Source organism: Mobula hypostoma, chromosome 2, assembly GCF_963921235.1.
Source record: "Mobula hypostoma chromosome 2, sMobHyp1.1, whole genome shotgun sequence".
Lineage (NCBI taxonomy): Eukaryota > Metazoa > Chordata > Chondrichthyes > Myliobatiformes > Myliobatidae > Mobula > Mobula hypostoma.
The window spans coordinates 223,913,439-223,937,979 of NC_086098.1; the positions used below are offsets into that span (position 1 = coordinate 223,913,439).

General features: G+C 42.7%; 1 protein-coding gene across 1 annotated transcript; it reads left to right on the forward strand.

Moving 5' to 3' along the window:
- The first annotated feature begins 3,163 nt into the window (after positions 1-3,163).
- On the forward strand, positions 3,164-24,466 carry LOC134336932 (dysbindin domain-containing protein 2-like). The gene is made up of 4 exons (XM_063031606.1): positions 3,164-3,548; positions 10,615-10,761; positions 22,865-23,005; positions 23,382-24,466. The coding sequence occupies exons 1-4, from the start codon at positions 3,347-3,349 to the stop codon at positions 23,612-23,614; spliced, it is 723 nt and encodes a 240-aa protein (XP_062887676.1). The 5' UTR covers positions 3,164-3,346; the 3' UTR covers positions 23,615-24,466.
- The last annotated feature ends 75 nt before the right edge of the window (positions 24,467-24,541 follow it).

Consider the following 24,541-nt stretch of genomic DNA (forward strand, 5'->3'; position numbering starts at 1 on the left):
TTGCTTTGTGGATCCAGAATTGGCTTGCTCACGGAAGGCAAAGTGTGGTTGTGGACGGGTCATATTCTGCATAGAAGTCAGTGACCAGTGATGTGCTTCAGGGATCTGTTCTGGGACCCCTTCTCTTCATGATTTTTATCAATGACCTGGATGAGGAAGTGGAGGGATGGGTTAGTGAATTTGCTGATGAAGCAAAAGTTGGGGGTGTTGTGGATAGTGTGGAGGGTTGTCAGAGGTTACAGCGGGATATTGATAGGAGCAAAACTGGGGCTGAGAAGTGGCAGATGGAGTTCAACCCAGATAACTGTGATGTGATTCATTTTGGTAGGTCTAACATGATGGCAGAATATAGTATTAATGGTAAGACTCTTGGCAGTGTGGAGGATCAGAGGGATCTTGGGGTCTGAGTTCATAGGACACTCAAAGCTGCTGCTCAGGTTGATTCTGTGGTTAAGAAGGCATACAGTGTATTGGCCTTCATTAACCATGGGATTGAGTTTAAGAGCCGAGAGGTAATGTTACAGCTATATAGGACCCTGGTCAGACCCCAGTTGGAGTACTGTGCTTAGTTCTGGTCACCTACTACAGAATGGATGTGGAAACTATAGAAAGGGTGCAGAGGAGATTTACAAGGATGTTGCCTGGATTGGGGAGCATGCCTTATAAGAATAGGTTGAGTGAACTTGGCCTTTTTTCCTTGGAGTGGTGGAGGATGAGAGGTGACCTGATAGAGGTGCATAAGATGATGAGAGGCATTGATCGTGTGCATAGTCAGAGGCTTTTTCCCAGGGCTGAAATTGCTAACACGAGAGGGCGCAGTTTTAAGGTGCTTGGAAGCAGGTGCAGAGGAGATGTCAGGGGTAAGTTTTTTAGGCAGAGAGTGGTGAGTGCATGGAATGGGCTGCCAGCAACGGAGGTGGAGGTGGATACGATAGGGTATTTTAAGAGACTTCTGGATAGGTACATGGAGCTTAGAAAAATAGAGGGCTTTGAGTTACCCTAGGTAACTTCTAAAGTAAGTACATGTTCGGCACAGCATTGTGGGCCAAAGGGCCTGTATGGTGCTGTAGGTTTTCTACGTTTCTAAAAAACTACACACACAGATGAACAACAACTAATGTGCATAAAAAGATAAAGTGTGCAATTACAAAAAAGAACAAATAATAATATGTAAATAATATTGAGAACATGAGTTGTTGAGTCCTTGAAAGTGAGCCTATAGGTTGTACAATTAGCTGTGTTGAGGTGAGTGAAGCTGTCCACACTTGTTCAGTTACCTGATGGTTAAATAGTAATAACTGTTCCTGAACCTAGTGGTGTTATGGTAGATAACCTGGTGGATTACAGGTTCAAGAGGGAAGAAGGAGAAACTAGGAAGCTGGAACAGGAAGTCAATAAGATGGAAGATTATAAGAAAGTGTGATGGGTAATTGCTTACCTGCACGCCACTTCCCTGCAGGATCCCCACACACTATGATACCCTTAACACCCAAAAAAACCTATTAGTCTCTGTCTTGAAATTACTCAGTGTCTTTGCCTCCCATTCTTGGGTAGAGAATTCCAGAGAGAGGCCGGAATTTTGGGGTGAAAAAATCTTTTCTCATCTCAGTCATGAATGGCTGAACCTTTAATTTGATGTTGTGCACTCTGGGTGTAGGCAGCTCAGCCAGGAAAATATTGCTCTGTATCTCCCAGAAAAAAATGTGAACTTTTCAACAAAATCACCTCTTTCTTTCTAAACCAAAGGTTCCCAACCATTTTTATGCCATGGAGCCTTATCATCAACTGAGGGGTCTGTGCACCCCGGGTTGGGAACCCCTGTTCTAAACCCTGACTAAGGAAAAATGGAGACTCGAAAATTTGCAGATGCTGGAAATCCAAAGCAACACACATAAAATGTTCCTGGAGGAGATCAGCAGGTCAGGCAACATCCTGATGAAGGTTTTGGCCCAAAATGTCGACTATTTACTCTTTTCCATAGATGCTGCCTGACCTACTGAGTTCCTCCAACACTTTGTTTGCGTTGCTAGGGAAAAATGGAATTGGGATCAGTGAACAGATCACATCGCTCTCCAAGCTCAGGTTACTGTGTCAAATGCTGTGACTTTTAAGGAAACCCTGGGAAACCATATCTATGGAGTTCCCATCAAACTTATAGCAAATATGGAGCCACCAAGTAAGACATTCCAAAAGAAAATCTCTGATGGTCTGCATCAGATGGACAGTGTAAAGCCCAAGTTAATCAACTTGGGATCATAAGCCCATTTGAAATCATAGATATATATATAAATAATTCATAAGGATATTTGAAGTCTGTTGTTTTTCACTTGGCAATGGAACTGATTTACTAACACCCTCATTTTGGGGTTGTAAAATATTTCGCGTCATGTTGAGGAAAATGTTGGGTAGAGGTGCTGTAGAAGAAACGTTGCTCTGTATACAACCCATCCCATTTTCTTTCAGAGTAGATCGCGTTTTACTCTTCTGCTTCTTTTCCGGGAGTCTTATCGAATGGTGTAAGTGAGAAATTTATACAGTACTGTATTGAACCAGCACTGTTTCTGCCCAGTGTTCAAAGGGACATTGTAGTGGGAGACGTACTCTGTATCACACCAGCTGTTTTTAATGGGACAGCATAAGAGTGCAGTTACTCTGCATCTAGCCATGTCCGAAAGTATTTGATAAGTTACACACATAAAAATTGCTGGTGAACGCAGCAGGCCAGGCAGCATCTATAGTCTACCAGACGAAGGGTCTCGGCCCGAAACGTCGACTGTACCTCTTCCTATAAATGCTGCCTGGCCTGCTGCGTTCACCAGCAATTTATATGTGTGTTGCTTGAAATTTCAGCATCTGCAGATTTCCTCGTGTTTGCGTATTTGATAAGTTATTAGGTTTCTGAAGTGATAGTGTTCCAATAGTCCAATGTTCTTATCTCTCAGGGTTATGGAAAATGTTACCAGTTTGAAACATTAAACATGGTGTAATGTGACCGGACCTCTTATTATGTTCTCATGAGGGAAATTTTACAGTATTACTCATCTGTAAGTTTCCAGCCCTCTGTTGGAACTCTTGACAAGAGCCTAGAGATTGCTTCTGAGGAACGAAGTGATTTAAGGAGCTGGCTGGCTGTGCTAATTCACATGCTGCGGTAGCAGGGGAGGGAACTGCCGATTCAACAAAGCGGGATCCTCAAGACTGATCTTTACCCTCTCAATAAGAAACATTTACAGATTGGTCCAAATATTTTCATACCGCTACAGCAGATGTGAACACGGGGAGCCGGCTAGTGAGCGTGAAAGCAACGTGCCGCTGCCAGTACCCCTCTGTGTGGTTTGAATGGTTGATGCCACAGTCGCTGGTTAATGTGTGGCTACTGCCAGTTCTTGTTGGACGCTGGGAAGCAGACAGTCCAGTCACAAGCTTCCAGCTCACAGCCAGAGGTGCCGATTGCCACAGGCACCTGCTCATCCCTCTCTGGATTCTGAGAAGTTCCTATTCTGCTATAGAGATGTCAGCGCAAGGGACATCCGGGAAGAGAAACTCCTGTAAGTAATACTGTAATCCACCCCTCCATTCCGTTGTATGTTATCAGTTTGCTGGGATCCAGAGGAAGGACAGGTCACTGGAAAGGAATGTGAGAAAAACAGCCAGATTTAAAGCATATCGGAGAAAGGGCTGACGCTGAGTCACTAGCTTCCAGCGTTTCACCCAAGATCTGAAGAGCTGGCTGTTATCAGTAATCTTGCAAAGAGGTGTATATTTTCAAACTCAAAAGTTTTGTGTCAGTGGGAGGGACCGGGACAAAACACTGACATGGTGTGTAACATGTTAGATCCTGTTATTCTATGTAAGATTTTTAAAGAGATATCCCTAATACTTTGCAGTAAATTAAGGAACCCCATCACCCAGTTCATGCCCTCTTCTTATTACAACCGTCAGGGAGGAGGTACAGGAACCTGAGGACACACACTCAACGTTTTAGGATTAGCTTTTACCCCATCCGCCATGAGATTCAGAACTGTCCATGAAACGATGAACACCACCTCACTATTTTTGCACTACTTAACTGTATATATATTCTTAGTAATTCATGGTCTATTTTATATACTGGGCACTGTACTGCTGACCAAAACAACAAATTTCACAATATATGTTAATGATAATAACATTGATTCTGATTCTAAATGAACATTACACCGAATCAAGACAAAACACAGTATGTAGTGTGGGGCTATTGTAACCAGATATTTAGGAAAGATGTAAGGGTTTTAGTAAAGATTATTTAAATAATTTCTGTGATGAGTCTGTAGCTCTGTGAGTTCAGTGGGGACGGGGTTGTTCTTGGAACTACTGAAATTATGGGATGTGATACAGCTACTTGAAATCAGGAAGGGTATAGACAGAGATGATGGAATAAAGCTGTCTCCATTGGGCAAAGGGTTAATGAAATGGGGGACATAGACTCAATGGCTACTTTATTTGGTACTGGAGTGGAACACGATGTGGTCTTCTACTGCTGTAGCCCATCCACTTTAAAGATCGACATGTTGTGTGTTCATTGATGCTTTTCTGCACACCACTGTTGTAACACATGGTTCTCTGAGTTATTGTCATCTTCCTGTCAGCTTGAACCAGTCTGGCATTTTCCTCTGACCTCTGACCTCTCTCATTAACAAGGCATTTTCACCCACAGAACTGCTACTCACTGGATGATTTCTGTTTATCACAACATTCTCTGTAAACGCTAGAGACTGCTGTGCATGAAAATCCCAGGGGATCAGTAATTTCTGAGATACTCAATTCACCCTGAATGGTGCCAACAATCATTCCACAGTCAAAATTAGTTAGATGACATTTCTTCCCCATTCTGATGTTTGGTCTGAACAAAAACTGAACCTCTTGACTAAGTCTGCATGCTTCCATGCACTGAGTTCAAAGTTCAAAGTAAATTTATTATCTAAATACATATATGCCACCATATACAACCCTGATTCATTTTCTTGCAGGCATACTCTGTAAATCCAAAAACTATGGTAGAATCAATGAAAGACTGCACCCAAAAAGGCAGACAATTGATTTGCAAAAAACAACAAATTGTGCAAATACAAAGAGGAAAAAAGTAATAATAATAATTATTAATTAATTAATTAATATGCAATAAATATCAAGAACGTGAGATGAAGAGTCCTTGAAAGTGAGTCCATGGGTTGTCGGAACAGTTCGGTGATGGGCCAAATGAAGTTATTTCCACTGGATCAAGAACCTAGTGGTTGAGGGATAATAACTGATCCTGAAACTGGTGGTATGAGTTGTGAGGCTTCTGTACCTTCTTCCTGATGGCAGCAGTGAGAAGAGTACATGACCTGGGTGGTGAGGTCCCTGATGATGGATGCTGCTTTCCTGTGACAATGCTCCATGTAAATATGCTCAAGGTGGAGTGAGCCCTACCTATAATGGACTGGGCTATATCCACTACTTTTTGTAGGATTTTATGTCCAAGGGCACTGGTGTTTCCATACCAGGCAGTGACAGTCACAGTCATATTCATAGTCATACTTTATTGATCCCGGGGGAAATTGGTTTTCGTTAGTTGCACCATAAATAATTAAATAGTAATATGTAAATTATGCCAGGAAATAAGTCCAGGACCAGCCTATTGGCTCAGGGTGTCTGACCCTCCAAGGGAGGAGTTGTAAAGTTTGATGGCCACAGACAGGAATGACTTCCTGTGATGCCCTATGTTGCATCTCGGTGGAATGAGTCTCTGGCTGAATGCCCTCCTGTGCCCAACCTGTACATTATGTAGTGGATGGGAGACATTGTCCAAGATGGCATGCAACTTGGACAGCATCCTCTTTTCAGATACCACCGTCAGAGAGTCCAGTTTTATCCCCACAACATCACTGGCCTTATGAATGAGTTTGTTGATTCTGTTGGTGTCTGCTACCCTCAGCCTGCTGCCCCAGCACACAACAGCAAACATGATCGCACTGGCCACCACAGACTCGTAAAACATCCTCAGCATCGTCCGGCAGATGTCAAAGGACCTCAGTCTCCTCAGGAAATAGAGACAGCTTTGACCCTTCTTGTAGACAGCCTCAGTGTTCTTTGACCAGTCCAGTTTATTGTCAATTCATATCCCCAGGTATTTGTAATCCTCCACCATGTCCACACTGACCCCCTGGATGGAAACAGGGGTCACCGGTACCTTAGCTCTCCTCAGGTCTACCACCAGCTCCTCAGTCTTTTTCACATTAAGCTGCAGATAATTCTGCTCACACCATGTGACAAAGTTTCCTACCGTAGCCCTGTACTCAGCCTCATCTCCATTGCTGATGCATCCAACTATGGCAGATACAAGTCAATAAACTCTCCACCATACATCTATAGAAGACTGTCAAAGTTTGAGATGTCATGCCTTATCTTCGCAGACTTCAAAGGAAGTATAGGTGCTTCTATGCTTTCTTGACATTTGCAGTTATGTGCTGGGCCCAGGATGGGTCCTCTGAAATGATAACACCAAGGAATTTAAAGTTACTGATCCTCTCCACCTCTAATCCCCCGATGAGGACTGGCTCATGGACCTCTCGTTTCCTCCTCCTGAAGTCAATAATCAGCTCTTTGGTCTTGCTGACATTGAGTGAGAGGTTGTCGTTGTGTCACCTCTCAGCCAGATTTTCAGTCTCCCTCCTGTATGCTGATTCGTCACCACCTTTGATTTGGCTAATTACAGTGGAGTCGTCAGCAAACTTAAATATGGCATTGGAGCTGTGCTTAGCCCCGCAGTCATAGTGTAAAATGAGTAGAGCAATGGGGCTAAGCACATAGCCTTCTGGTACACCTATGCTGCCACATGATTGGCTGATTCGATGTTTGCATTAATGAACATGTGTACAGGTGTACATAGTAAAGTGGTCACTGAGTGTAGAATGAAGGTTGTTGGCAAAAAGAAACAAAAGCAACCTGAGATAGTGTTTCTGTGCAATGGATAACCAGGCTCCAGAATGCATTACTGGGGTAAGTAGTGGAGGCAGGTTCAATTGTAGAATTCCTAAAGGGAGATCCTGCTTCTCCCATTATATCTTATCCACTCCTCTTTGAATCTAAGCCTCACTAATACAGCCAATTGTGCTACAACACGCATTTTCAAAATGCAAATTTGGATGTAGCGTTTGATGAATCAGGCAACACTGTATTACGTGGGTCAAATTAGAGAATTAGAGAATCATTTGAGTGTTACTTTGGAAAGTGAAGTTTGTCTTGGGGAAATAAAACTGCTTCCATGTAACATCCCCGCAGTAATCAATTATCATTATCACTAAAGAACACTGGCTGCTAGTCTCATCCTGTTGATACTTGTGTAAGGATACATTATTAAACAATGCAACATACAGACTTTAGTATGCTTAGTTTGAAGTAATAAAATAAATTTATAGCTTAGAAAAACACCTATATTTTTGAAAAGTAACTTTTTCATTGTAAGTCTGAAACTCTCAAATTGCTTACCGTATTCCCCTTGACATAATTTTTTATCACAACCTTTTCAAAATGAGTTAATTTTTAGAAGAGCAAATATTGCATTACAGCAGATGACAAAGTGAGGTAGATACACAATGACAAATTTCCAGTGAAATAAAACATCCAGCAGTGATCCATATGAGACTATAGAGTGGCAATGAAGAATGGTAAGGCTGAAGGAAAGCAGAAGCAAATGACCATAGAATTTGATAAAGCTAATTAGCAAGAAACGTATAAAATACTGCATAAGATTCTGAAAATATAAGTAAAAGAGTAGAAAAAATAAATGTGGTTCTACAGACCAGTGACAGAACCAATCATAATCAAGTTTCAAGTTTAATTATCATTCAACTATACATGAGTATAGCCAAACAAGAGTGTTCCTCTGTGACCAAGGTGCAAAACATATTACCAACAGCACACAGCACATAGCAGGAATAGTTATGATTTCAGAAAAACAAGTCCGAGTTCTCCTGATCCAGCTTGTTCTTCCACCAAGCAAACACCGGAGGGCAGCACTCTGAGAAGGGGCCAGCCCCCAGCCCAGTATGAAATGCAGCGCATACATCCACCTCTCCCCTTTGCTGGTGACTGCCAACAAGTGACTCTGAGACACTGTGGGCCTTGTCTGCGTAACAACCAAGGCAATGCAGCTCCCTCACCGCCAGTCTCGCCAATAAACCTGTGAAATGGGCTTGCAGTATTCTACACAACCAATGTCCAGCAGGGTCTTGCATTCACAATAAAAACAATAAGGGGGATTAATGAAATGGCTGAGGCATTATATCTAATATTTTGCAAAAGATACAACTCTAACATAATTGTAGGGGAAACAATCAATAGTCTAAGGACAGTGAAGTACTTAAAATCATTAAATCACTGTAGAGAAAATACTGGAAAAATTAAGGGTACTAAAACCAAATAAATCCCTGATTCAGATGGCCTATGTCCCAGATTTCTAAAAGCTGAAATATTGATGTCTTCCAACATTCCTAAAAATCTGAAACAGTTCCAGTAGCTTTCAAGATAGCAAGATAACATTTTCTTCTTAGGGAAGAAGAGAGAAAGAGTCTGGGGAATAGTAACCCATGCAATCTGGTAACCGTGCTTGCAAACATTGGAATTCTTCATTAAGGATGCAGTAAGTCAAAATATGATCAGGGAATATTTATGAAGATATTGAGGATGCAACTAGATATGGGGGGGGGGGAACAATGGAAGTAAAATATCTGCATTTTCAAGGGGCACTTGTTAATTTTCAGGCTGAAGCTGCTACTTATAATAGAGGCTGAAAAAAGTTATAAATATTATCAGAATTGCAGAGTGGTTACAGCTTTGGAAACTGAGATTGGGAACAAATGGTTTGGTTGCAGGCTGTGAACAGTTTTAGCCTCTGTACCTTGTAATCAGCATGGATTTAATAGGCTGATCATTGGCGGGAGGCGGCAAGGATGGAGGACTTCTGCCAAATATTGAAAGCTTGAGGCCCATATTCATCAAGAGGTGAACTCATTGAAGCACACAGGAGAGGGTCTAGTAGGTTGGATGTCAATAAGCTGACTGACCAGTAAGCAGGCATCATCACAGAACAAAATAAAGAGAAATTTTGAGGATTGAATACCTTTGGAATTTTCTGCCTCAGGTGGCTGTAGATGCTCCATCATGGAGCACGCTCAAGACTAAGTTGAAGGGATTTTGAGCAGATGAAATGGAGATCATATTCAGTGGCAGAGCAGATTGGGAGGGAGTAAGAATGAATGGCCAATTTCTGCTCCGATTTCTTAGTTCTTATTGGCCGGGTCATGAGGATGAATGTTGTGGCAGAATATATAATTGCTGCAGCTGTTTGCCCATGATGTATCAAGGATGCTCAGTTCTGGGTTTCCAGGTTAGTGCTATCCCATTCACTTCAGTAACTCTGCTGCAGAGTATACTTAGTGTGGGCTTGGACACCTCACAACAAGATCAATTAGGTGGTCACTTCCAACAATATTACCATAAAGAGATGTACCTTGGGCAGGTAGGCAGATGAGAACGAGATCAGATAGATTTCTCTCCTGAGCAGTTTCCCTTAGCACTTGCACTGTGGTAGTTTTATTGCTGCATCCTATGGGACACTTGGTAATATTGAAATCTGCCATACAAAGACCGTTCTCCATCCTTGCTGATCTGTGCTTCTTCCCAGTGGGATTCAACATAGTGGAATACTGATTCAGCTGTTAAGGGAGAAGAGTAGGTGGTAATCTACAGGTTACCTCTCCTGACTCTAACCTATTATCATGGAACTGTTAATGTCAAGGTTTCTCAGCGCTACACCCTTCTGACTGTAGGCCAGTGTTTTCTCACCTCTGATGATAAGCACAGCTTAAGCACAATGACCATCAAACCTTAAATAATGTCCTGTGAATACAATTGTCAGGCTTCTGTGGAGGTCCCTCCAAATTTAGGCACAAGGTCCTAACGGTTAGTATGTGGGGTTTTCCAGGTCCATCTATTTGGTCTGCTCTTTTTTTTAAAAATCCAGATCCTGAATTGGTCTAAGTTTGGATTTGGAATTGTCAGATACAGGGAGATTCCTGGTCCCTTCCCCCTTAAATTGGAAAAGCATCCAAAAAGTCAATAGGATTTCTTGAAAAGGGAGAACATGGAGGACAAACACATTATCCCTCACTACCCAACCACCCACCCAATCTGCTCTGCCTGTGCCAGAGCCTGCAAGTCCCATATTGGCACACTCTCAGAACTCAAACAACAGGAGTGAACATAGAACAGCAGAGTACAAGCCCTCTGACCTACAATGTTGTGCAGACCTTTTAACCTACTCTAAGATTAATCTAACCCTTTCCTCCCTCATAGCCCTCCTTTTTTTTTATCATCCATCTGGAAGCAGCTCATCCTTGACTGAGAGATTGTCTGCGAAACAGAAGGTCCGATTATATATGGACACCAAGTTGCCTTCTCATCAGAATATTAACAAACTTGATGGTTTGCAGAAAACTGGATAGCTTTGTCTTTGTCTATTAGCTTGTTTATTTCAGATTTATGCAAGGTTCATGTTGACCACACTGTGACCTTTGCACTTCTGCTTTTCAGCTGAACCAGAACACCCTCTAAGGTTGCTGAGTGCTGAGTACGCCCATGCGATGAAGTTTAGGGACCGGCAGAGTTTCTTCGAAGATGTGCTCCAGCCTGATGCAGACTGCTTCTCCAGAGCATACTGGCCAATCAGGCCTCAGAGGCGTGAGTACAGATAGTCTCTTCCAGTATCAGACTGCTCTAATAGCTTAGATGTGGTGCTCTGGCTGCCAGAGCAGGGCCTAATCCTGACTCAGTAAGAGCTGACCTTCTTTTCTTCCTTTGTTCCTTCACGGGATCAAACTTTACTGGTGATCCTTGCATTAATTATCCATCATTAACTGCTGCAAAACGGAGGAGATTGATGAGTGTGCAGTCAGTTGTTGGCCAAATCGATTGAGATTTCTCCTGTAATGATGTTGAGCTAACTAGATGGGCTTTTAAGAAACAATGCTGCTAGCCTTCTCTTGCCGTTGGTGAGCACAAGCAGGAAAAGGAATAAGCCATTCTGTCCCTTGTGCCTTGCCCATTAATCAATAACACAAGAGATTCTGCAATTTTTCTATCTTCTGGTTATTTCTCTTCCCCCCCCCCCCCATACTCCATTCTGCCTCCCCTCTTATCCTCTCTCTTCTCGTCACCTGCTTATTACCTACCTCTGATGTCCCTTCTCCTTCCCTTTCTCCCATCGTCTACAGTCCTCTCATATTAGATTATTTCTTCTTCATCCCTTAACTGCTGCCACCTCTTACCTTCTCACTTGATTCTCCACTCCCCTACCCACCCACCTTCCCCCTCACCTATCATCTGCCAGCTTGTACTCCATCCCCTCTCTTCACCATCTTTTTCTGGCTTCTTTCCAGTCCTGATGAAGGGTCTCAGCTCAAAATGTTGACTGTTTATTCCTCTCCATAGATGCTGTCTGATCTGCTAAATTCCTCCAGCATTTTGTGTGTGTTTCCCAGTATTCAATAAAATCACAGCGGATCCTTTACTATTGGCACAAGTCCAATATCCAATAATTCCTTCAATATCCAAAATATATCAATATCAATCTCTTGTTTTGAACATAATGAGTAATTCATCCTCAATTACCCTTTTGGGTATTGAAAAAAATGTCTTTCCTGCTTAGTCCTGAATGGGCCAACTCTTATTTTGAGGCAGTGACCCTGAGAAGGCAGCCATGCCCCCTTCTCACTACTATCATCAGGCAGGAGTTACAGAAGCCTTGATTAAAAATAACCCACACTGCTAGAGTCAGGAACAACCATCAGGCTCCAGAACTGACATGGATAAATTCATTCATTATCTCTAATCTGATTCATTGACCCACAGACTCACTTTCAAGGTCTCTTTACAATTGATGTTACTTTTATTACTTTTATTTGCTCAATTTGTCTTCTCCTGCACATTGGTTATTTTTAAATCTTTATCTTTTTAGGTAATAGTTTTTTTTGTAAAATTCTATTGTATTTCATTTTTCCCTGTACATGACTGTATTAATAAGAACCTTAAGGTTGTATATGGTAACAGATACGCACTTTGATAGTAAATTTACTCTGAATGTTGTTCTAGAACCCCACCTCCTGTCCCCAACCAAAGGAAGCATCTACCCCAGTAAGAATTTAGTATGCTTCAATGAAATCAATTCTCATTCTTTGAATTTCAAGGCAGGACAGCCCTGGTCCTTTTAATCTCTCTTCATCCTGTAGGTCCACCATGTCAACAATCGATTTAGTGAATCCTTGTTACACTACCTCTTTTGCAAGTGTATCCTTTCTGAGAAAGGGAAATGTAGAAGCTTTTATGGTCTTTATTTTTATTTTGCATTAAATTATTTGTGTATTCTGTCATCCATTTTCTTACTAATTTCTTGATCTTTTTAATGAAATCTGAAATTATCTCAACATACTTACTCCTCATTTTTGACAATATTATATATCATTTTCTTAACTATAAATGCTGGAAAACATCTTCCCTGGTGTCTGGTTTCTGCCAGTGTTATCATGAGAATACGAGCACCAGGATCAGATAATTACAGAAACAGACAAAGACTTAAAAATAACCAACGTGCAAAAGAAGACAAATTGAGCAAATAAAAGTAATAACACTGCCTGGTAGATGTTATTTGCTTAGTCTAGGAGTTCCAACTTTTTTATGTCATGAACCAATACCATTAAGCAAGGGGTCTGTGGACCCCAGGTTGGGAACCCCTGGCTTAGAACATCATCTATTGGAATCTGCCCTCTCCTGGTGCCTGCCTTCTGGAAGTGACTGCTTTTTGCTGCAACTTTCTTCAGCCTTCACCTGGTGATTACCTTTGCTTGTGATGGTCTCCTAGTGATTATCTGATCCTGGTGCTTGTATTCTCATGACGACTTTCCTCTGCTGGTGTCTACTTTCTACTGGTATTTATCTTCTACTGGTACCTGCACTCTCATAACAGCTTCTGCTGGAACCTGATTTTTGCTGTTGACTCTGTTCCACTGGTGAGTGGTTCCCTGTTGCCTAGCCTCTGCTGCCGACCAGTAATGTTTTTCTGCTGGTAACTGCCTTCTCCAATTGATTAGCTTTCTCCTGGTGCCTGTCTTTGCCAATAACTACCTTCTCCCATGGCTGCCTCTGCTGTTGGTCTCTCTCCTGGTGAGTATAACCATATAACAATTACAGCACGGAAACAGGCCATCTCTGCCCTTCTAGTCCGTGCCGAACTCTTACTCTCACCTAGTCCCACCGACCTGCACTCAGCCCATAACCCTCCATTCCTTTCCTGTCCATATAGCTATTCAATTTAACTTTAAATGACAACATCGAACCTGCCTCAACCACTTCTGCCGGAAGCTCGTTCCACACAGCTGCCACTCTCTAAGTAAAGAAGGTCCCCTCATGTTATCCCTAAACTTTTGCCCTTTAACCCCCAACTCATATCCTCTTGTTTGAATCTCCCCCACTCTCAATGGAAAAAGCCTATCCACGTCAGCTCTTATCTATCCCCCTCATAATTTTAAATACCTCTATCAAGTCTCCCCTCAACCTTCTACGCTCCAAAGAATAAAGACCCAACTTGTTCAACCTTTCTCTGTAACTTAGGAGATGAAACCCAGGTAACATTCTAGTAAATCTTCTCTGTACTCTCTCTATTTTGTTGACATCTTTCCTATAATTTGGTGACCAGAACTGTACACAATGCTCCAAATTTGGCCTTACCAATGCCTTGTACAATTTCAACATTACATCCCAACTCCTATACCCAATGCTCTGATTTATAAAAGTCAGCATACCAAAAGCTTTCTTCACCACCCTAGCCACATGAGATTCCACCTTCAGGGAACTATACATCATTATTCCTAGATACCTCTGTTCTACTGAATTCTTCAATGCCCTACCATTTGCCATGTATGTCCTATTTTGATTAGTCCTACCAAAATGTAGCAGCTCACATTTATCAGCATTAAACTCCATCTGCCATCTTTCAGCCCACTCTTCTAACTGGCCTAAATCTCTCTGTAAGCTTTGAAAACCTACTTCATTATCCACAACTCCACCTATCTTAGTATCATCTGCATACCTACTAATCCAATCTACCACCCCATCATCCAGATCATTAATATATATGACAAACAACATTGGACCCAGTACAGATCCCTGAGGCAGACCACTAGTCACCGGACTCCAATCTGACAAGCAGTTATCCACCTTTGGCGTCTCTCATCCAGCCACTGCTGAATCCATTTTACCACTTCAATATTAATACCTAACGATTGAACCTTCCTAACTAACCTTCCGTGTGGAACCTTGTCAAAGACCTTACTGAAGTCCATATAGACAACATCCACCACTTTACCCTCGTCAACTTTCCTAGTAACCTCTTCAAAAAATTCAGTAAGATTTGTCAAACATGACCTTCCACTCACAAATCCATGTTGACTGTTCCTAATCTGTCTATCCAGATAATTATATATACCATCTCTAAGAATACTTTCCATCAATTTACCCACCACTGACATCAAACTCACAGGCCGATAATTGCTAGGTTTACTCTTAGAACCCTTTTTAAACAATGGAACAACATGAGCAATATGCCAATCCTCCGGCACCATCCATTTCTAACGACATTTGAAATATTTCTGTCAGAGCCCCTGCTATTTCTACACTAACTTCCGTCAAGTTCCTAGGGAATATCCTGTCAGGACCCGGAGACTTATCCACTTTTATATTCCTTAAAAGCACCAGTACTTCCTCTTCTTTAATCATCATAGTTTCCATAACTACCCTACTTGTTTCCCTTACCTTACACAATTCAATATCCTTCTCCTTAGTGAGTACTGAAGAAAAGAAATTGTTCAAAATCTCCCCCATCTCTTTTGGCTCCGCACATAGCCGTCCACTCTGATTCTCTAAGGGACCAATTTTATCCCTCACTATAAAGGCATCCATTGGTCTTGCAAGACCATGGATCTGCACCTGGAAAGTCTTCACTCTCCAGGGCGCAGGCCTGGGCAAGGTTGTATGGAAGACCGGCAGTTGCCCATGCTGCAAGTCTCCCCTCACCATGACACCAATGTTGTCCAAGGGAAGGGCATTAGGATCCATACAGCTTGGCACCAGTGTTGTCGCAGAGCAATGTGTGATTAAGTGCCTTGCTCAAGGACACAACGCGTTCCCTCGGCTGGGGTTCAAACTCACGATCTTCAGTTCACTAGTCCAATGCCTTAACCACTTGGCCACGTGCCCACAACCCTCACTATCGTTTTGCTATTAATAGAACTGTAGAAACCCTTTGGGTTTATTTTCACCTTACTTGCCAAAGCAACCTCATATCTTCTTTTACCTTTTCTAATTTCTTTCTTAAGATTCTTTTTATGTTCTTTATATTCCTCGAGCACCTCATTTACGCCAAGCTGCCTATATTTATTGTACATCTCTCTCTTTTTCCGAACCAAGTTTCCAATATCCCTTGAAAACCATGGCTCACTCAAACTTTTAACCTTTCCTTTCAACCTAACAGGAACATAAAGATTCTGTACCCTCAAAATTTCACCTTTAAATGACCTCCATTTCTCTATTACACCTATCCCATAAAACAAATTGTCCCAATCCACTCCTTCTAAATCCTTTCGCATCTCCTCAAAGTTAGACGTTCTCCAATCAAAAATCTCAATCCTGGGTCCACTCCTATCCTTCTCCATAATTATATTGAAACTAATGGCATTGTGATCATTGGATTCAAAGTGCTCCCCAACACATACCTCTGTTATCTGACCTATCTCATTCCCTAACAAGAGATCCAACAATGCCCCTTCTCTAGTTGGTACCTCTATGTATTGCTGCAAAAAACTATCTTGCACACATTTTACAAACTCCAAACCATCTAGCCCTTTTACAAAATGGGTTTCCCAGTCTATATGTGGAAAATTAAAATCTCTCACAATCACAACCTTGTGCTTACTACAAATATCTGCTATCTCCTTACAAATTTGCTCCTCCAATTCTCGCCCCCCCATTAGGTGGTCTATAATACACCCCTTTAAGCATTACTACACCTTTCCCATTCCTCAATTCCACCCAAATAGCCTCCCTAGATGAGTCCTCTAATCTATCCTGCCAAAGCACCGCTGTAATATTTTCTCTGACAAACAATGCAACCTCCCCCTCTTGCCCTTCCAATTCTATCACACCTGAAGCAACGAAATCCAGGAATATTTAGTTGCCAATCACACCCCTCTTGCAACCATGTTTCACTAATAGCTACAATATCATATTTCCAGGTATCAATCCATGCTCTAAACTCATCCACCTTTCTTACGATGCTCCTTAACATTAAAATAGATGCATTTAAGAAACTCTCCACCTCTTACTCTCTGTTTATCCCTGATGGTGCAAACAACTTTGTTACCTTTTTCTTCCTTCTCCCCTACATCTTCGGTCTGAGCACTCCCCTTCTCTGTCACCTGCCTATCCTCCCTCACACACTGTCTACTAGCTTTCTCTATTTGTGAACTAACCTCCTCTCTCCTAGTCTCTTCAATTTGATTCCCACCCCCCCCAAAACCATTCTAGTTTAAAGTCTCCCCAGTAGCCTTCACAAATCTTCCCGCCAGGATATTGGTCCCCCTAGGATTCAAGTGCAACCTGTCCTTTTTGTAAAGGTCACACCTGCACCAAAAGAGGTCCCAATGATCCAGAAACTTGAATCCCTGCCCCTGCTCCAATCCCTTAGCCACGCATTTATCCTCCACCTCATTCCATTCCTACTCTCACTGTCGTGTGGCACAGGCAGTAATCCCAAGATTACTACCTTTGCGGTCCTTCTTCTCAACTCCCTTCCTAACTCCCTATATTCTCCTTTCAGGACCTCTTCCCTTCTCCTACCTATGTTATTGGTACCTATATGTACCACGACCTCTGGCTCCTCACCCTCCCACTTCAGGATATCTTGGACGCGATCAGAAACATCCCGGATCCTGGCACCAGGGAGGCAAACTACCATCCGGGTCTCCTGACTGCATCCACAGAATCATCTATCCGACCCTCTAACTATCGAGTCCCCTATTACTACTGCCCTCCTCTTCCTTTCCCTACTCTTCTATATTTTGCTGGTGACTGCCTTATGATGTTATTTTTTCTGGTTGCCTGCCTTCTGTTGGTAACTGTTGCCCTGAGTTCTACATTTTCAAAACATAGAAACATAAAAAACCTACAGCACAATACAGGCCCTTCAGCCCACAAAGCTGTGCTGAACATGTACTTATTTTTAGCAATTACCTAGCATTACCAATAGCCCAACACGAGGCATTCTGCAGATGCTGGAAATTCAAGCAACACACATAAAAGTTGCTGGTGAACGCAGCAGGCCAGGCAGCATCTACAGGAAGAGGTACAGTCGACGTTTCAGGCCAAGACCCTTCGTCAGAACTAACTGAAAGAAGAGCTAGTAAGAGATTTGAAAGTGGGAGGGGGAGGGGGAGGGGGAGATCCAAAATGATACGAGAAGACAGGGAGGGGGAGGGATGGAGCCAAGAGCTGGACAGGTGATTGGCAAAAGGGATATGAGAGGATCATGGGACAGGAGGCCCAGGGAGAAAGAAAAGAGGGAGGGGGGGAAGTCCAGAGGATGGGCAAGGGGTATAGTGAGGGGGACAGAGGGAGAAAAAGGAGAGAGAGAGAAAGAATGTGTGTATATAAATAAATAATGGATGGGGTACGAGGGGCAGTTGGGCCATTAGCGGAAGTTTGAGAAGTCAATATTCATGCCACCAGGTTGGAGGCTACCCAGACGGAATATAAGGTGTTGTTCCTCCAACCTGAGCGTGGCTTCATCTTTACAGTAGAGGAGGCCGTGGATAGACATTTCAGAATGGGAATGGGACGTGGAATTAAAATGTGTGGCCACTGGGAGATCCTGCTTTCTCTGGCGGACAGAGTGTAGGTGTTCAGCAAAACGATCTCCCAGTCTGCGTCAGGTCTCAGCAATATATAGAAGGCCACATCAGGAGCACCGGACACAGTATATCACCACAGCCGACTCACAGGTGAAGTGTCGCCTCACCTGGAAGGACTGTCTGGGGCCCTGAATGGTGGTAAGGGAGGAAGTGTAAGGGCATGTGTAGCACTTGTTCCGCTTACAAGGATAAGTGCCAGGAGGGAGATCGGTGGGGAGGGATGGGGGGGACGAATGGACAAGGGAGTCGTGTAGGGAGCGATCCCTGCGGAAAGCAGGGGGTGGGAGGGAAAGATGTGCTTAATGGTGGGATCCCGTTGGAGGTGGCGGAAGTTATGGAGAATAATATGTTGGACCCGGAGGCTGGTGGGGTGGTAGGTAAGGACAAGGGGAACCCTATTCCTAGTGGGGTGGCGGGAGGATGGAGCAAGAGCAGATGTGCGTGAAATGGGGGAGATGCGTTTGAGAGCAGAGTTGATGGTGGAGAAGGGGAAGTTCCTTTCTTTAAAAAAGGGGGACATCTCCCTCGTCCTGAAATGAAAAGCCTCATCCTGAGAGCAGATGCGGCGGAGACGGAGGAATTACGAGAAGGGGATGGCATTTTTGCAAGAGACAGGGTGAGAAGAGGAATAGTCCAGATAGCTGTGAGAGTCAGTAGGCTTATAGTAGACATCAGCAGATAAGCTGTCTCCAGAGGTAGAGACAGAAAGATCTAGAAAGGGGAGGGAGGTGTCAGAAATGGACCAGGTAAACTTGAGGGCAGGGTAAAAGTTGGGGGCAAAGTTAATGAAGTCAATGAGCTCAGCATGCGTGCAGGAAGCATTGCCAATGCAGTCGTTGATGTAGTGAAGGAAAAGTGGGGGACAGATACCAGAATAGGTTTGGAACATAGCTCACTATTTTTCTAGGCTCCATGTACCTTTCCCGGAGTCTCTTAAAAAAACCCTATCATATCAGCCTCCACCACAGTTGCTGGCAGCCCATTCCACGCACTCACCACTCTCTGTGTAAAAAAAAAACTTATCCTGACATCTCCTCTGTACCTACTTCCAAGCACTTTAAAACTGTGGCCTCTCGTGTTAGCCGTTTCAGCCCTGGGAAAAAGCCTCTGACTATCCAAACGATCAATGCCTCTCATCACCTTATACACCTCTATCAGGTCACTTCTCATCCTCCAACGCTCCAAGGAGAAAAGGCCAAGTTCACTCAATGTATTCTCATAAGGCATGCTCCCCAATCCAGGCAACATCCTTGTAAACCTCCTCTGCACCCTTTCTATAGTTTCAGCATCCTTCCTGTAGTGAGGAGACCAGAACTGAGCGCAGTGCTCCAAGTGGGGCCTGACCAGGGTCCTATATAGGTGGAACATTACCTCTCGGCTCTTAAACTCAATCCCACCCTGATGAAGGCTAATGCTCCATATGCCTTCTTAACCACAGAGTCAACCTGTGCAGCAGGTTTGAGTGTCCTATGGACTCTGATCCCAAGATCCCTCTGATCCTCCACACTGCCAAGAATCTTACCATTAATACTATATTCTGCCATCATATTTGACCTACCAGAATGAACCACCTCACACTTATCTGGGTTGAACTTCATCTGCCACTTCTCAGCCCAGTTTTGCATTCTATCAATGTTCTGCTGTAACCTCTGACAGCCCTTCACACTATCCACAACACCCCCAATCTTTGTGTCCTCAGTAAATTTACTAACCCATCCCTCCACTTCCTCATCCAGGTCATTTATAAAAATCACGAAAAAAAAGGGTTCTCAGAACAGATCCCTGAAGCACTCCACTGGTGAACAACCTCCATGCAGAATATGACCCATCTACAACCACTCTTTGCCTCCCGTGTGCAAGCCAATTCTGGATCCACAAAGCAAGGTCCCCTTGGATTTCTCAATAAGCCTTGCATGGGGTACCTTATTATATGCCTTGCTGAAATCCATACACAATACATCTACTGCTCTACCTTCATCAATGTGTTTAGTCACATCCTCAAAAAATTCAATCAGGCTCATAAGACCTGACCAGCCTTTGACAAAGCTATGCTGATGATTCCTAATCATATTATGCCTCTCAAAATGTTCATAAATCCTGCCTCTCAGGATCTTTTCCATCAACTTACCAACTACTGAAGTAAGACTCACTGGTCTATTGTTTCCTGGGGCATACCTACTCCCTTTCTTGAATAAGGGAAGAACAGCTGCAACCCTCCAATCCTCCAGAAACTCTCCCATCCCCATTGATGATGCAAAGATCATTGCCAGAGGCTCAGCAATCTTTTCCCTCACCTCCCACAGTAGCCTGGGGTACATCTCATCTGGTCCTGGAGACTTATCCAACTTGATGCTTTCCAAAAGCTCCAGCACATCCTCTTTCTTAATGTCCATATGCTCAAGCTTTTCAGTCTGCTGTAAGTCATCCCTGCAATTGCCAAGGTCCTTTTCTGTAGTGAATACTGAAGCAAAGTATTCATTAAGTATCTTTGCTATCTCTTCCGGTTCCATACACACTTTTCCACTGTCACACTTGATTGGTCCTGTTCTATCACATCTTTTCCTCTTTGCTGGAGGCTTGCTTCGGGTTCATATTATTTGCTGATGACTTCCAGGCCTTCCTGTTTATTAACACCTCCAGATTTTCCAACAATTAGCTAAATGCATGCCATCAGTGATACACCTCCCTGTAAAGAGAAATGGGTTTTCTCCACCAATTTTAGGCCCTTCATTATTTTATGCAGCTCAATTAAGTAGCCCCTCAGATTTCTCTGCTCCAAAGAAATGCCTCAGTCCATGAGATATTTGCAAAGAGATAAAATGATTCAATGTTTAGCAATATCCTTGTGATTCCACTGCTGTGCTTTCTCTGGGAGAACCACGTCCTTCCGTTATATGGTGGTCAGGGCAGTACTCGTTATAGGTATCTGGATAAACCTACTTACTATTTTGAAATAGTTTTAGAGACAAGATGAACATTGTAATGGGAAATTAGAATGGCTAGATAAGTGCTTTGCATCTGCCTTCACTGCAACACAAAAGGCTGGATTCCCCAACCCCCTGCTGCCAGTGATAGCTCTTATTAGTATTTTATGTTGGTAGTTCAATAAAAGCAACATGCTTCCTTTAACCATCGACTTCCCAATTTCATCAGACATTAAAGCTGCTGTCCATCTGTAAGTACCCAACGTCCTCATGCAACAATCTGATTGTGTACTGGCAAAGGGTTCCCAATAGAGCCAGTGCATGCAGTCTAAATACGAGTCAGGACCTTATCTCAATAATTCAGCCTGTGATAATCTTAGCAAACATTTGACTGGGGCAACCAGGAACGTACCATAAAACAAAATCTGGTGTTAACAAACCGAACACAGCAATGTGGTCTGCCCCTCAAGATGTTATCTGGTTTCAATGTCTAAGCATTATAGCTGTTACTCCCCAAAAAGAGCATAGCCATGCAAAAGAAAGATAGAAGAAACACCTCGTGTCAAACTATTTCAATACTTTTAATTGTACTCTTGATTGTGATGTTTATAGAGTATTACAATAATTTGACTTCAGTAGCTAGTTTTTCTCGGTTTTTAAAATCGTATCTTCAGGATTTAAAAAAAAATCAAAAGCTAGAAGGGGCTACAAACATAGTCTGCGAATTTGCGAGTCCGCTGGAAGCTGGAGGCCAAAGATGGCCTGTCCTGGGGTTTGCAGACTGTATATTTGCATGGGTGAGGGGGGAGTGGGGCTTATTTTGCTGTTGTTGCTTTGTCGCTTATCATGTTCTGTTTTGTTGGGTTGGACCATAAAACGTAGGATCAGAAGTAGGCCATTTGACCCATTCAATCATGGTTGATTTATTGTCTTTCTCAACCCCATTCTCCCTTTAACCTTTGACACCCTTACTAAATAAGAACATATTAACTTCTACTTTAAATATACCCAGTGGCTTGGCCATCCTTATTTCTCATGATAATGTTCATCTTGTTGTTTCTATAGGTGAAACTACTTAAAACGCTAAGTAGGCCTTAACCAGAAACCTATAATGAATACTGTTCTCACCGCCCTATAACAGAAGGATGAGATTCTCCCAGAGAAAGCAAGTAGTAGTCACAAGGATATTGCCAAACATTAAAGCAGTTTATATTTTTGCAAATATAGCAAGGACTGAGGGGGTGAGAATGGAAGTTATTGGAGAAGTGGGAAGTGAACGACAATAGGAACCTGGGGGGAGTGGGTGGATGAGCCAGCAGAGATGCAGGACAAAGATAGGTTAGGGGGATGTTGGCGGAGGGTGCAAATGGAACAAATATTGTAGGATTGGAGGCTCATAGGGAAAGGGAAGGGAAGAATTAAATGCGGCGGTGGGGGGCGCCACAGGGTTTGCCTAAAATTGGAAAACTCAATATGTCATTGGGTTTCAGGGTACCCAGGTGGAATTCAAGGTATTGCTCCTCTAGTTAACACAGGGCTTCGTTCTGGCATTACAAAAGGCCAAGAATGGACATTGTGGGAATGGGGAGTTGAAATGGTCTGCAGCTGGGTGTATAGGATGGGCTTTGCTGACTGAGTATGGGTGTTCTGTGAAACAGTCATCAACTCTGCATTTGGTCTTGAAAACGTGGACGCTGCTACATTGGGAACATCAGATGACACAGGGCAGAGGAGATGCACGTGAACCTTTGCCTCAATCTATTGAGAATCCATTTGGAAAATATGATCTCTTCCAAGTTTTCAAAAGAAGAGGAAAATAAAAAAGGCAGTTTATAATTTGAAGTTAAAGTATCTCTGGCAAATTCCATCACTTATGGCTGAAGAGATTTCTTTCTCCCACAGCACCACTTAGCAGTGTCTCTTCAATGGAAGTCAATGTGGACACACTGGAGCAGGTGGACCTCTTGGACGTGCCTGACCACGAAGTACTCGGTGACTTCCTCAATTTCAACGTGGATGGCTTTGAGGTATCAGCACTGTCAGGTAAGCAAGAAGCAGAGGAAAGCAATGGAACATTTGTCAGATGAGTGTTACTGGTCAGAAAACCTCAGAAATAGTCTGCCAAATCATGGGATTTAGAGGCGGCTAAATGATCCAGACAAGTGGGATTCCCAATGGTGTTCCAGACATAGTGTCTGTTTGCATTACACCATGAAAATGGAGGGCTTATGCTGGAAGTGTGGAGTAGCAACAGCAATCTAGGGTCCAATTTACATGAGAACCAGCTTTATCTAGCTGCTTTTAATCCTGGGGTGGTGGATATGATCATTTTTGGCTTTGTGAAAACAACTGGAATGTATCCTACTCTTGACTTCTTTTTGAATATTTACTATTTCCTCAATGCCATTTCTTCACACAGATGAGCAATTTTATAATAATCAGATTACTCTTCAAGGTCAAAATTCCGCAGAAACGAGATCCAGGAAGTCATCTATTTCCTCCAATTCCACGGACCCAAAGAGCCTGAATTCAGCTGATGGAGCCGAGACACCAACTGTCCAGTCAGATGAGGAGGATGTCCAAGATGACACTTCTTTACTTACAACAAGCACAGACCAAGACATTGCGACACAACCCAGAAAGGAAAGCTAAAACTGAATGCTAATAGCTGAGAGAGAATAGCACACTGAAGTAGATGTGCAAAAATCAAAGGGGATAGGAGCAGAAGTGAATAGAAATAGATGTAGTTTTTTTAACATTGGTGCACTGTTAAAAATGACACACAGATTCTCAATGACATAGTGTATCTAAGTCAAAGGGGGAATTCTGTCATCCATATATTGCCAATCACACACTGACTTTGGCAGTCACAAGGATTCACATACTGATCCAGTTATGCACGAAGTCAAGAGTATCACAGTTCCATAAACACACTTTGACATTGCCAACAGATAGTATTCTTGTTGCACGTAGGATATAGATAGCCAAGATCATTGATATAAATACTAATGCACAGAAACAAAGATGCTATCATTTATGAAATCAGTATCATGCTGACTCATTCATTTTTATTCTAATATCACAAGGAGATGTTTCTGTGGGGCTTTTAACGTTTGGAGTAATATCAAACGATGCCAATCAGGCACTAGGCAACAGCACAAGCTGCTAATCTGAGACAGGCTGCAACATGAAAACACTGCTGAGTTTTCCAATACAGACAATTAAATGATTTTTATCACTAAGAAGTGGCAACTGAAAATGTGGCTTCGGGAAGAGAACTAATTGTTTGCTGGAGTACAGCAATCTTTCATTTAATAAAATTAACTTTCATCATGAAAAGGACGTGTACGGAGCTGTATTGGAGATTTATTCCATCTTTTATATACTTAGTGACAATCATGAATCATTTAAGTCACAATTTTATGGTCTCAAGTGTTTCACATAAATATCTATTTGAATGTGATAAACCTGCGGAATATGCAATAAAACTTCTAAGTTGCTTCAACGTCACACTGGTGAGCTGTATGTTCTAAGCAGGAAGAATTTAAATATGAATTGTAAATTGGTTTATTACTGTCA